Source organism: Setaria viridis, chromosome 5, assembly GCF_005286985.2.
Source record: "Setaria viridis chromosome 5, Setaria_viridis_v4.0, whole genome shotgun sequence".
In the NCBI taxonomy this organism is placed as follows: Eukaryota; Viridiplantae; Streptophyta; class Magnoliopsida; order Poales; family Poaceae; genus Setaria; species Setaria viridis.
In genome coordinates, this window is record NC_048267.2 from 30,698,025 (window position 1) to 30,711,342 (window position 13,318).

Genomic DNA, 13,318 nt, shown 5'->3' on the forward strand with positions numbered 1-13,318 from the left:
AGCCAGCCACCACCTTCACCTTTTGTACTTACTCCTCGTCTTCTTTTATATCTTGCTCCGAAGGAGTTTCCAGCTTGGATTGGGATGGCGTGCTGGAGTAAGCGACGTTTCGAAGTTGTGTGAAGATATTTATTTCAAATTTCGACTACATAATGCATTTTATATGTTGAATTTGAATATTTGAAAGTGATTTGAGTGTATTTATCTTGAAAATTTGTTTTATAACAGAATAGATTTGCTATATATATTATGATAAAATGTAGTAATCAGAGTTTAAAAATAACAATAAATTCAGAAAACTTTAAAACATCATTTATATTTCTGAAAGGAGGGGTACTTACTACTTCTCCCTCCTATTCCTATCCGGTCGTCAATTTGATCTACACGAAAAGATGCACAAGATTCATCATGAAATATACTCTTGTAATATAAAACCTTTTTTATTCACGATATTATTTTTTTTATAGAAATTGTAAGTGAAAGTGTTACACAGGAGACCCGTCAATGTTTTAAACGACCTACCTCTAGAATAAGATAGAGTACTATTTTGACTAACGCAAATGTTAACATGTCAATCTGTCGATGATAGATGTTCGTATTCCCTCTTCGCATATTCTTTGACTTCACCACTGGCGCTTGGGACTTCACCACGATGCTTGGGCCTGCGGTGGGATAGTGACTTCAGCATGCGGATCGCAGCCGACAGCTCTTCAATTTGAAACTTTCTGCTACTCAGATCACACAAGCTCAATGATGCAAGGTCACCAATCGAAGATGGAATATCTCCGGTCGGACCATAATTACTCCCGCTAATGCCCAACGGAGTAATGTGCAGAGTCTTCGGATGTTTCAGGTTGCCGATATTTTTTGGATTGCTATACTACATTCGAGTAAAAATCAGCTCCTCCACACCTAAATTTTTCCTCTTCCACCACTTCCCCTTCTTCACCTCTGGCAAGATCCGGCGAGCTTCTTAGGGTCGAGGTTTGGGAGTTTGGGTTACCTGTATCCAGTGGACCTAGAAGGAGATCCGGGGTGGCAGGAAGCGGGCGGTGGTGGCGGTCGAGACGGCGGCGAGGCGGGGCGCCCGCTGGGGCAGCGGTGGATCCCCAGTTGGGCGATGGACGGGCGGAGGGGCGAGCACTGGCATCGACTTGCGCGAACGGGTGGTTGAGATGGCGGCGATGGTGGTAAGGGTGAACGGCAGCTCTCAGAGAGAACGGCGAGGAGAGGGAGGGAGGAGGGAGGGGCGATGGAGGAAGGCGGGCCACACCGGTGCTAGGGGATGGCGACGGAGATCACGTGAGTGAATAAGGAAGGGGGTGGGAGGGGAGGTAAAAGGATGGATGGATTGGTTTGAGCCGTTCATTTTAGATTCAATGGCCACAAATTCAAGTGTGACAGAAGAAAAAAATGCTCGTGTGCACTGTAGACAGCTCCTATTTTTTTCAGACTCGGAACCTTCAAGGAGCTACCGGCAAGCTGCCGAGTGCCGACGAGGTTGGAGTTGAACGACAAGTCTAGGAGGAGAGGCACGCCGACACGGACATGAATCCACTGCTTGTCCAGGCAGCCTGACTTGACACTATTTTGCCCGAAGTACGAGAAGCTAGACACACAGGAAGGGAGCAGGGGTTCACCGTGGACGGCGAAATTGGCCGGCAGATCTCTTTGTGCTAGCAGTGAGTTGAAGCGTGCTGGCTGGAGGATGAAGATGCCAATACGCGACTCCCACGAGGCCACAACGAGATAAAAGGAGATGAAGGCCAGAATCGATGAATGGCGACCGGGAGACCTCGCTCATCGCTGCATGATTATTGCCTCCACGAGCGGCAAGTCTCTGCTGCTGTTGCTGTGCGCCTGTGCCTGGATGAGTTCTGAAGCGCCAACGAGCAATAAAGACGGACAATTCAATGTGTGCGAGAGCGAGAGAAAGAGATGAGAGCACTAGGAGACATGGGACGAGCTTGTTCACACCACCAGCACACGTCGAGGAGCTCAGCGCCTGTCAACATACAACAAAGCAGAGCAGAGGAGTTGCTGGAGGCAAGAATTAAACATTGCGGCAGAGTGCACGAAAATTCAACTCATTTGCCCTAGGTTACATGGCGGAACAGGGGTCTAACGGGGGCTCCTAAGTAGCTTCCGTGTGTTGGATAAGTAACATAGCTTTAAAGCTCATTAGGTCCAACTTATAGATAAATAAATTCAATATTTTAGAATATAGATCCAACATTTTTTAAAGAGAGGATGAACATTTACGGAGAGTGGATTCAACATATTTTTAAAAACGCGTCAACATTTTGAAAAATACTAACTTCAACATTTGGTATGAGCTGGAGAGAATTATTTCAACATGTCATAGAACCTACCTCAACATTTTGAAAAAAAAAAAGTTAGCCTTCCTCTCCGACGGCGGCAGCAAGGGTGGCCCGCTACGGACGGCGCGGTGGGGTCGGCGGCGAATGCGGGCCGTGGCGGCTGGCACGGCGGTGGTGGAGCACTCGGGCCGCAGGGCTACCTAGAGTGGCGGCGCATGAGACTGTAGCACACGGCTAGCGTCGAAGCTCAGCTGCGAGGGCCGACGGCGGGGCCTGGCAACGTGGGGAGGCAAGGATGCGTCGCGGAGGAGGTCCCGCGGCGGGGATATTTAACTATTTCCCATTCTTACGGATGGCACCTCTCCATTTGCCATCCTTACGGATGCGCTTACATATTTGCCATCCCTCTACAAACAAATCAACATATTTGTCATTTTCGCTGACGTAGCGCGCCAACTCACTCGTGCCAGCGTGGATCAGGATGGGAAAAGACCAAAACGCCCCTACCTTATCCCTATTAGCTATCCCTTTCCTCTCTCTCTCTCTCCACCACTAATGTGTGGGACTCACGTCTTGGGGTCATCTTCAACCTTCGGGCACTCGCCCCGTGGCCGGCGCTCATCGAGGGCTGGCCGTCGCCGCTCGTCCCTGTGGCCAGCGTGGCGGCGGCGAAGGCGGCATCGGGGGCGGAGTCCGCCTGGTGGTGCTTGTCATCGAGGAGGCAGTGGCTCATGGAGTAGCAGAGCTTGAGCGCTGGGAGTGTGCCACGGAGCTCAGGGATCTCATCGTAGCTGAACTCGAACCCCAAGTCGGCGCAACCCTTGAGCTCCTCGAGGTCGTCATCCATCAGGCTGCGGGACCGGGCCACCCCGTCGTCCTGCCCCACGCCGCCGCCGTCCGAGGCAAGCAGGACGGGCCTCGCGTTGCGCCGCCCTAGCCACACCGCCTCCCACTGCACCCCACGCTACATGTCCTCCACGCAGCGGAGTGGACGATCTGCATGTTGGCGCGGCGGCACCGGCGGTTGCGCAGCCGGCGGAGGAGGGAAGCGGTGGGAGGCAGGGATGGCGGAGGGGATGATGCGGAGGTGGTGGATGAGGAGGAAGACGAGGATGCGGCGGCGGCGGCGAGCTCGGCGTCAGAACTCCACATCTCTGGGCGGCGTGTGTGGTCTGCTGCGTTGCGCGGGGATGGGAGGGGGAGGGAGGCGAGAGAGGTGGGGAGGTGTGAAATGGTGGCACGAGAGAAAGGGCAGGGGCGTTTTGGTCTTTTCCCATCCCAATCCACGCTGGTACGGGTGAGTTGGCGCGCCACGTCAGCGAAAATGGCAAACATGTTGCTTCGTTTGTAGAGGAATGACAAATATGTAAGCGCATCCGTAAGGATGGCAAATGAAGATGTGCCGTCCGTAAGGATGGCAAATAGTTAAATATCCCCCGGCGGCGCGGGGAGGCGACAGGGCCTGGCAGAGCAAGGAAGCGAGGAGTCGCGGCGGAGGAGGTCTGGCAGTGGGGCCCGGTAGCACGGGGGGGTAAGGAGGTCGCGCGTGCGGGGCTCGGCGACGTGGGGAGGCAAGGAGGTCCGGCGGTGGGGATGGTGAGGAGGCCCAGTGGCGTGGGTGGGAGATGGAGACGACGGCGCCATGGCAGGCTCACTAGGGTCGAGGGAGATGGGCATGAGATCCGATGGCTTAGGATACTCGTACGAATCTCAAACAAGCCACGTAACGCTTCCGTAAACCAGAGAGGATTGGCGGGTCTAACGGGCGGCCGGGGTACGGCCCAGAGCGGCGGCCCGGGCCTCCCATGTACTAAAAGAGTGTTGCCCCAACGGCCCAACCCTAGCCCCATTATTTTGCCCCACCCCGCTCACCCCCAGCCGCCGCGCCGCGCTGCTCCCTCCGGCCGCCCCCATCTATTGCCGCCGCCGCCGCTCCCCTCGGCCGAGCTCGATCGTGGTAGTCGACGGCCCCTCCTCTCCCCTCCCGCCTCCGGCCTCCCTTTCACCACTGGACGCCGGGATCACTGCCGCAGCCACCCGCACGGCGCAGCGCGTGCCTTTATTTGTCTCCCCCGTTCCCTTCTCCCTCAGTCTCTCTCCTCACTTGGTCTTCCTTTCCTGGCGGCGACGACTGGGCGAACGGCGGCGCTATTCGTTCTCCGCAGGGCCCTAAGCCGGCGCAGAGCACCCACCAGGTACTAAAACATATCCACATATCGTGTAGTTTTGGAAAATGCACTATTCACTTATCCGTATCCGTGTTGCGTGTGGCTTTTCGGATGTGAGTATTCCTTTATCGTCTTGGTTTCAAACCTATATACTACAATAATGTGAAAAGATGTATCCATGTTTTCTTATATGCTTATGCTGTAGTGCTACAACCTACGGTAGTCGAAGGTCATTTACAACATTATGCATGCCATTGATGTAAACAGTTATGCTTTGCAGCAGTAGCGAATAGCAAGGAGTTAGGAGAAATGGATATGCAAGAGAAAACAATTCCTGCTCAACAAGGAAAGGAAAAGAAAAAAGAAAGTGCAAAGAAAAGAGGGAGAGCAAGGGCGAGGTCATCATCTGTTTTGGATTCTACTAATGGTGAGACATGCCCTATTAAATTCAGCGCCTGTTTAAAATTGTAATTCTTACGACTTTCATTTACATCTTCAATTAACTAGCTTTTTGTAGTATCATTATGGGGTTGAAAAATTGATATTTTTTCATGAACCAACTATTTTAAATATGAATGAACAGAGTTAAGGGTACCCTTTGTTTTATAGTTCTTTAATTAACTTGCTTTTGCATTTTGTTCGGAAATTTCAGACACAGTCATCAATGAGGAAATGCCAGAGTACAATCTTGATGGACCTACTATTGGGGAAAAACTAGCAACTCTGGATTTGATCAATAGAGATAATGAAAGGAAGGGCACTGAAGAGCAAACACTGGCTATGGCACTACCAAGTGCAGATTCAGTCCATATTTTGCTCAAGCAAGCTCTGCGTGCTGATGATAACATGTCATTGCTAACTTGCTTGTACAATAGAGATGAAAAGGTATTCTTTTCTGTGCCAATATTCAAAACATCTATGCTGTATTGGTTGTACTACTATCAAATCTGAGATCAATTTCATACCTGTTGTCACTGGTGATAGTATTTCCTCCCTCCAGTCTCGGATAATTGTTATTTTGACATTACATGCAACCAAACATTTGAAGATAGACTTATCAATATCTTTTGAAGATTGTAGATTGGAAAGGTACAAACCATATGCATTCATTTATCTCAATAAAATATATTCTAATAGTAGTATAGTTTTATTGGGTTTGAAAATATATTACAGTTGGCATTAGTGCTAAAAATTCTTTTGGAGACAGTGTTGTCAGTGTCCAAAACGACACCTTTTTGTGTCTATAGGTATGAAAACACTTTTGTTTGGCTTATACAAGTTTAGGTGATGCTAGCCATACATGTGTTCCTTTTAAAAGGTTACTAGAATTCTGTCATGATTGCACTTGGCTGAATGATGAATTGGATGCTTTAACTTTATTAGTAATATTATATGTCAAATGTGTTCTTGTCTTCGAGACCATATAGGGCATGGTTTCTCGTGTATTTTTTTTATTGCTCAGCAAAAATCCATATCAGTAACCGAGAATGAAAAGGAAAATTGGTTACTCCATGTATTTACTGAAGTTCATTAATTTTCAGATTCTTACTGACAAACATCAGATATTACACTATGTTAATTAATCTTGATTCAACTTGGTGGAGTATTACTTTGTCATGTCTCATAATTTTACGGCTGGGTTACACACAGGTTATCGCAAAATCTATATCACTCCTAACACCAGCAGATGTTGTAAAGCTTCTCAAGTTCTTCGTACTGCAAATACAATCTAGGTAATGTTCTATGGAGGCATTTTGTCAGTTTAGTACGTAAATATTTTGGACATGTTATGTGGTGCATGTAATATAGACACTCAATTCATTGAGTATGGGATGGCCTAATGGGTCACATGCACCATCAACTATATTACATGTTTATGCTGAACCAGGCCTTCTGATTCTTTCAATACTTGCTTGGTTTCCTGTGAAATTTTAATCATTTTTCTTATTCTTGTCATCGCTTGGTTTGTTCGTGTACATGTTCAATTATTGCAATTATTGCCATAATCTTGGGGTTTGGGAATTAGTTTTATAATTGCACAAGGATGGCTTTCTAGAGACTAGATGATTATGTGTATATAATTTATATTTGTGAGTTCATTGGTATTATGAGCATCTGTCGAGCTCCTGATCTCAATGACTGTTTTTCTGCTTGTTGAGTTCCTTACTGTGCTGTAAGCCTGTAATGATGTGTGATCATATTGTCGTGACTTGTTTACCTTTCGGGATGGAGTATCCTGGATTCTCAGATGATGCTAATGCTGCACTTTTCTATGTTTTAGTGGAACTCTTAAATTTGTTGATCTGACACAGCTGTCTTTTTACCTCCTCAGGGGCGCAGTATTGGTTTGTTTACTTCCATGGCTGCAAACTTTACTTAGTCAACACATGAGCAGCATAGTGTCCCAGGAGTCTTCTCTGTCCTTGCTCAACTCGCTCTACCAGGTTAACAATTTTTTCCACTTGCTGTAAAACGAAGTAACTTCATAGCTGTTGAAGATTGTCAGGGACTCAGGGTAATGACTCTGTTCGGCTGTGATTCTTGCTGCTGCGCTGCAGCTCAGCTGAACAGCTTGAATATCATTATCACTAAGAAGTTATAAAAAATCTTAATATAACCCAGCATGCCAATACTTGTATATATGCTCATTCATTGATGATTAATGCTTGCATAGGCCGCCTCACTGAAAAGCGAACTTGCATTGTAGTAAAGATATTCTACTCATCACAAGATACTATATTGTTTCTGTGATGATGCTGAGTTTGATCTGCAACAAAACAATGTAGCATCAAAACCTTATATACCGGTTCTTTTGGTCCTTGTGCAGCTACACATAACAATCATAACATGTTTACTGTTGGACACTGATGTTACTGGCTATAACTTTTTCCCCAGCTTATTGATGCAAGAACATCAACATTCAAGTCAGCACTTCAACTCTCTACAACCCTAGATTACCTTTTCAGCGAGGTAAGTTTCCTTCCCATAAAGGAGTGATCAGTTTCGGAATTGCAATTGATACTAGTATTGTGGTCCAGATTGCTGATGATGAAGCTGATGATGAAGAGGTAGCACCACCAATAATTTATGAGGACAAGGACACTGATGATGAAGAGTCTGAAGCCGATGCAATGGAAACTGATGGGGAAGAGGCTGAAGAGCTAGGGGATGTTACTGATGCCTCTGAGCATTCCGATGGAAGTGAGATCATGAGTGACTGATTGACATGTACCCTAGGACTGAGCTCTCAAATGCGTCCTGTTGAGGTGGAATTCATGAAACTCATGACGACTGCAAGTTCTATGATGATGGTTTACATTACTGTGCCCTAGCCAATTGTTACATCTGCGGATTCACTTGTTGGGTCGGCCCATGGTTCAATCTGGATATAGTATTCTAGGCTTCGAGTTTTGATGATAGTTTTGCTTGTACTTTGCGAAGCTTCATTGCATCTATTGCTAAACTGCATCATACATCATCTTGGTAAATTTTGCCAGGAAAGTGAGTGACGTGTGTGTGGAACCATCGCCTCTATGGTATCAGGTCACGATATTTTGTTGGCCATTTGCCTACAGGATAGCCTAGTGCCTAATCTCGCGAAGCCTAAGTTAAATACTGAAATCGGTATAGAAAGGCGAAAGGAGAAAAACGGATTTAACGGATCTCGTTTTTCGTAGTACGGTCCTTTTTTTCTTTCTATTAGTGACCGTCTGATGTCCAATTCTTTTCCAGTTTGCTTTTATTTCTTTATAATATAATAAATTCCCATCAAATTCGTCATCTCAGATCAGATGACTTTCATTAGCATAAATCCGTCAAACTCTTTATATTGTGTTTGTCATCTTACGATGGAGTCTAGGAGACCGTTCCATTCGCAAAAATGGTTCTAGGATCTTATAGAAAACTACTCCCTCCGTTCACAACAAAAAAACAAAAACGGTTAGTTTAGAAAATTTTAGACAAGGTAGTAGTAATGCTAAAAGTTCAAAGTATCCTTATAACTCTTCTTAATTGGATGGATTACTAACTATAATTAATTATACATACATGCTTGCTTGCAGGAATTGTCGTATTTAGCGAGTCTAGTTTGGGCATCGATGGTGGAAGTAAATGATCGATTTGTTAATTGGGCTAGAAGGTATTATGAGGGGTTTTGTTGGATTGTCTGAAAGTGATATGGACATTCTTTGTGGGGCAAGTTTTGAAGGCTAAATGAATAGTTTTTTTTAGGATGGAGGAAGTAGTGTATTGTGAGTTGAAGGCAAAACAGGTGTCAGAGAAAATTAAACTACAAGTTAGTACTATTTCCTGTTTTGTTTTCTCTTGATCAATGGGATGACTAAAACTCATTAAATTCAATTAACACGTCTCCTATAGCAGGCCTTGCTTATTTCATTTCGTGGAATTTCCTTTGTTCCTTTGGAGCCGGTGTGCAATGTCCAGCGGTGCAGAACAGTGAACTGATAGATAACAGAGGCGTAAAACTGCAAGTTGCCATGCACAATCCTCAAAAGCTCCTTGAAAACCCAGAACCCTTTTCCCAAGCGACTTTATCTTCAAGTAGATCCCATCCCGCAGCCCGCACCGAGCCGTCCCCATTTCATTCGCCACTTCGGCCTTCGCCTCCGTCCTCCGACCCCAGATCTCACGCGCCGCCGCAGCCCAACCAAAATCCACAATGAGGCCGTCGATGATGAGATCCGCCGCCCAGCTCGCCCGCCGCCGCAGCTACTCCGCCGCCTCCGGGCAGCCTGAGCGGAAGGTGGCCATCCTCGGCGCGGCCGGCGGCATCGGGCAGCCGCTGGCGCTCCTCATGAAGCTCAACCCGCTCGTCTCCTCCCTCTCGCTCTACGATCTCGCCGGCACCCCCGGTGTCGCCGCCGACGTCTCCCACATCAACACCCCCGCACTGGTGCGACCACCAACACCGCCACGCTCCGTGCCGCGCTCGATCCGGTGGGATCTGTCTTGTGTAGTACTGACGGCGATTTGTGTTTTGGGGTTTGCGCAGGTGAAGGGGTTCACGGGGGAGGACCAGCTCGGGGAGGCGCTGGAGGGCTCCGACGTGGTCATCATCCCGGCCGGCGTGCCGAGGAAGCCCGGTATGACCAGGGACGACCTCTTCAACATCAACGCTGGCATCGTTAAGAACCTCAGCGCCGCCATCGCCAAGTACTGCCCCAATGTAAGAAAAGTTTCTTACTGTACATCTGTATCTCCTCCGGTAATTAGGTGCTCTGGATTCTGTGGGTGGGGTCTCAGTACAGTTCCCTCTACTGAAGCTTTTAGATGTGGCCGATGTAAGTTTCTTACTGTAGATCTGTATCTCCGGTAATTAATTGCTCTGGATTCTGTGGGTGCGGTCTCACTACAGTTACCTCTAGTGAAATTTTCAGTTGTTGGCAATTCATTGGAAAAACTGACCAGAACTTGGTTAACAAGTTACTTACGGTTATGCCTGAATTTTGAAAGACACTTTGTTTTCTCTATGTATGATAGGCCCTTGTGAACATGATCAGCAACCCTGTGAATTCAACTGTACCAATTGCTGCTGAGGTTTTCAAGAAGGCTGGGACTTATGATGAGAAGAGGTTGTTTGGCGTGACCACCCTAGATGTTGTTCGTGCTAAGACTTTCTATGCTGGGAAGGCCAATGTACCAGTTACCGGTAATAATTGAAGGTTTTTTTTATAATTGTGGAACAAAAGAGTACGGTTTCAATATTTTGTCTTTCTAATCCTTAGCTTGGCCTTTTTTTTGCCAGATGTGAACGTTCCTGTTGTTGGTGGTCATGCGGGTATTACCATTCTGCCACTGTTCTCACAGGTAAGGCTTCGATAAGCTTTGTCTTAGAATCAGTGTTTGCATGACATGCATATTATCAATAGCTTCGTAAATTACAAATCGGATGTGAAATGATTAATATGTTCTTTTTCCACAACATTATATTTTGCCTTGCTGAGATAGAAAATAGATGTTCATGTGCCTCTGACAGTGACAGTAAACTGCTAGGTTTGTTATGGCATAAAATGCAAATGTATTCTATGTTGTTCAAAGTTGTATCATATTTTTTTGTTGATAGGAGCCTTTGTACCTAGATCTTTTGGTATGAATATAGGAATATGAATATGCCTTACCTGTAGTTAACATTCGTTTTCTAAAAGGTGATGTGATGCCATGGCTAAACAGTATGCCTTTATTTTTCCACTTGTAACTTCGACAACCTGAGTAGAAGAGCTTTTTGTTTGAAATAGGCAACCCCTGCAACCAATGCATTGTCTCATGAAGACATCAAGGCTCTCACCAAGAGGACACAGGATGGCGGGACTGAAGTTGTTGAGGCAAAGGCTGGAAAGGGCTCTGCAACCTTGTCAATGGCGTAAGTCAAAAAGAAGAATAGACATTGCAGGCTGAGGATTTCTTACCGCTCTCTGTCTAATATTATTTTGTTGCTTTATCTGTTTTGCTAATATTTTATATAATTATATCTTTGCAGGTATGCTGGTGCGGTTTTTGCTGATGCATGCTTAAAGGGTCTCAATGGAGTTCCTGATGTTGTGGAGTGCTCCTTTGTGCAGTCAACAGTAACAGAGCTTCCATTCTTTGCCTCTAAGGTACATGCACATTTCAGTTATCTTTATGGTTACAGTTGTGATTTCATCGAATATCATCAAATACGTAGTGCACATGCCACTATTTTTCTTGTTTATATGGTTATTCTAGCATTCTTGTAGAAAGATTGTGCACCACTCTCTGTCACGTCTCTATCCTAGTTCATCTTTTTTTTTTCTTTTCGTGCGTTGGTGGTTCTGCTTGGGTTGCACGTGGCTTCAAACCTGAAGCTTGAGAATAAACCTGAATACTTGATCTAGCTGTGCATCTATCCAATTGTGGAAGTATACATGTTTTGGCATGAATCCTATGGAAGTGTCTATTTCATCTTTTCCTGAAATGGAGTTTGTTTTTCGTTCTTTTTTCTTTTTGGTGACTGAACTTGTGGTTAGGACTTTTGACCCTTGGGTACATGGAGCGATATTTTGTGGTGATAGTGAATATTGGATATTTTCACAGGATGAACCATGTATGAAGGCACATTTGTTATTGTTGTAAAGTTTGTTGGAAATTAGTTTGGTAGGACATGACACCATCACAAGTACCACTTCTAGTTTGTAATTCTTAACCATACTCAAGTATGGCATTGCTTTTCCTGCTGCATGATACCTACAATGAGATGGTTTGGAGAAATGCTGTGCAAGAACATGTGGTGGCAAACTGTGCATTTATTAACATTTTCTAGAAGACTGTCTTATTACATGTTACTCTGCTAAAAGATTCTTTTGTTTAACATAATTTCCTTGGTATTGGTGATGTACAATGTGATTTTTACCCTGTACCATTGTGATACATTGTGGTGGTGCTGCAGGAATCTTAAATCTGAGCTATAGATTTGAATTCATAGTCTGGCTGCTGGAGCATTCACATTTTTTCCTTTTGATATTACAGGTGAGGCTTGGGAAGAATGGAGTCGAGGAAGTGCTTGGATTGGGTGAGCTGTCGGACTTTGAGAAGGAAGGGCTCGAGAACCTCAAGGGTGAGCTCAAATCTTCAATTGAGAAGGGTATCAAGTTTGCACATGCGAACTAGATTGGCCATTTTGCAGATTATAGCAGCAATTGAGACCTGTAGTTAAAGGATGGATCTTCTGTTTTGATTCTTACGCTTTTCTGCCCCTTTGCTTGGGTGTGGGAGGATTTGAGCTTTACTTACAATAAGAACCCCAGAGGCTCTATTGCCAGACAGAACAAAACTTTTGCAAGAGATCTATTCTAGCGGCATATATCTTGTGTCAAGTCTTGAACTTAATCGATCGATCATGCACTTTGTGCCTTTCAGACAGTGGTTTATATCCTGGTTTTTCGCCTTGCTCCCTGTCATATCAGTATAAATTATTGGTGAAAGCTTCTTGATTGTCCTAAACAATAATGTGTATTTTGAATAAGAGGGAGTACGTGATCATTAGACAGCAGTCACAAATAAGTAACAGTTTTTCACTTTTAGGACATCGTCACGGTCTCTAATCACAACTCTACCTAGTTGTTTCTGTTACAAAATATTATAAATGGCAAAAAAAATATAACTTTATGGAACTTAAATTTTCAAGACAAATGTATAGGTGTATTTATACGAAATTCAATATACAAAATGCACTTTTGAACCAACGTCAAACGATTGGCTTAAGATAACACTTCTTGTGAATGACCAGCCAACACATATATGAAAAGGTCCTCGCCAAATCAAAATGAGGTTAAGCGTCAGTGCGTCACACACCTACCCTGGTTAGATGGAGAAGGGAAAAAACAAGAGACTTCGCTTGTATGAGAGTGAGACTCCGAAGGTGATCACCACTGTTGTGTGTTGACTCTCCCGATACCGTCTCCTTCCTCCTCTCCCCCGATGCTGCCTCCTCCCTCTCCTCCGAGCTCCCCCGCCTTGACCTGCCTCCCTTCCGACTTCGGCGGGCTCCGCCGCCCACAAGCTGCTTCCACCTCCAGGCTCCGGCAGCCTTCTTCTTCCCTCTCCTAAGTTCCCAGCGGTCTTCTTCTTCCTCCCTCTCCCAAGCTCCCTTGCTGGGCTTCGGCGGCCTTCACTACCTTTGCCGCTGACACTAATCTCTTGGAGCTCAACCGCCCCGCCGCCTCCACCACCCACCGGGGGTCCCTCGCCACCATCTCTTCCGGCTCCGCTACCGGTCGACGAGCTACCCCGGAGTTTCCACTCCAGCCGGACATGGAGGTAACCATTCAACCCGGAAACCCCAAAACCCTAACC

The 13,318-nt window shown here is 45.8% G+C and overlaps 2 protein-coding genes across 4 annotated transcripts; both read left to right on the forward strand.

Annotated features, from left to right (window-relative positions):
• The first annotated feature begins 4,171 nt into the window (after positions 1 to 4,171).
• LOC117858488 (U3 small nucleolar RNA-associated protein 5) lies at positions 4,172 to 7,820 on the forward strand. 3 transcript variants are annotated; one of them, XM_034741561.2, is made up of 7 exons: positions 4,172 to 4,516; positions 4,757 to 4,916; positions 5,142 to 5,374; positions 6,140 to 6,222; positions 6,822 to 6,933; positions 7,385 to 7,459; positions 7,528 to 7,820. In XM_034741561.2, exons 2-7 carry the CDS (start codon positions 4,799 to 4,801, stop codon positions 7,708 to 7,710), a joined length of 804 nt encoding a protein of 267 aa, XP_034597452.1. In that variant the 5' UTR covers positions 4,172 to 4,516; positions 4,757 to 4,798; the 3' UTR covers positions 7,711 to 7,820. The 3 variants fall into 3 exon arrangements, with proteins under 3 accessions (XP_034597452.1, XP_034597450.1, XP_034597451.1); XM_034741559.2 differs by having other exon boundaries at positions 4,770 to 4,916; XM_034741560.2 differs by having other exon boundaries at positions 4,773 to 4,916.
• Positions 7,821 to 9,029: 1,209 nt separating this feature from the next.
• Positions 9,030 to 12,381, forward strand: LOC117858487 (malate dehydrogenase, mitochondrial). Its single transcript, XM_034741558.2, has 7 exons — positions 9,030 to 9,401; positions 9,501 to 9,674; positions 9,989 to 10,157; positions 10,254 to 10,315; positions 10,744 to 10,868; positions 10,986 to 11,103; positions 11,993 to 12,381. Exons 1-7 carry the CDS (start codon positions 9,168 to 9,170, stop codon positions 12,131 to 12,133), a joined length of 1,023 nt encoding a protein of 340 aa, XP_034597449.1. The 5' UTR covers positions 9,030 to 9,167; the 3' UTR covers positions 12,134 to 12,381.
• The last annotated feature ends 937 nt before the right edge of the window (positions 12,382 to 13,318 follow it).

Excerpts from the sequence above, each read along its gene's own strand:
- LOC117858488 (XM_034741561.2), top strand. The coding sequence starts at position 4,799 with ATGGATATGCAAGAGAAAACAATTCCTGCTCAACAAGGAAAGGAAAAG. Across the intron at positions 5,375-6,139 it reads TGTACAATAGAGATGAAAAG|GTTATCGCAAAATCTATATC; the intron begins GTATTCTTTTCT and ends GGTTACACACAG. Across the intron at positions 7,460-7,527 it reads TAGATTACCTTTTCAGCGAG|ATTGCTGATGATGAAGCTGA; the intron begins GTAAGTTTCCTT and ends ATTGTGGTCCAG.
- LOC117858487 (XM_034741558.2), top strand. The coding sequence starts at position 9,168 with ATGAGGCCGTCGATGATGAGATCCGCCGCCCAGCTCGCCCGCCGCCGC. Across the intron at positions 9,675-9,988 it reads TCGCCAAGTACTGCCCCAAT|GCCCTTGTGAACATGATCAG; the intron begins GTAAGAAAAGTT and ends TATGTATGATAG. Across the intron at positions 10,869-10,985 it reads TCTGCAACCTTGTCAATGGC|GTATGCTGGTGCGGTTTTTG; the intron begins GTAAGTCAAAAA and ends ATATCTTTGCAG.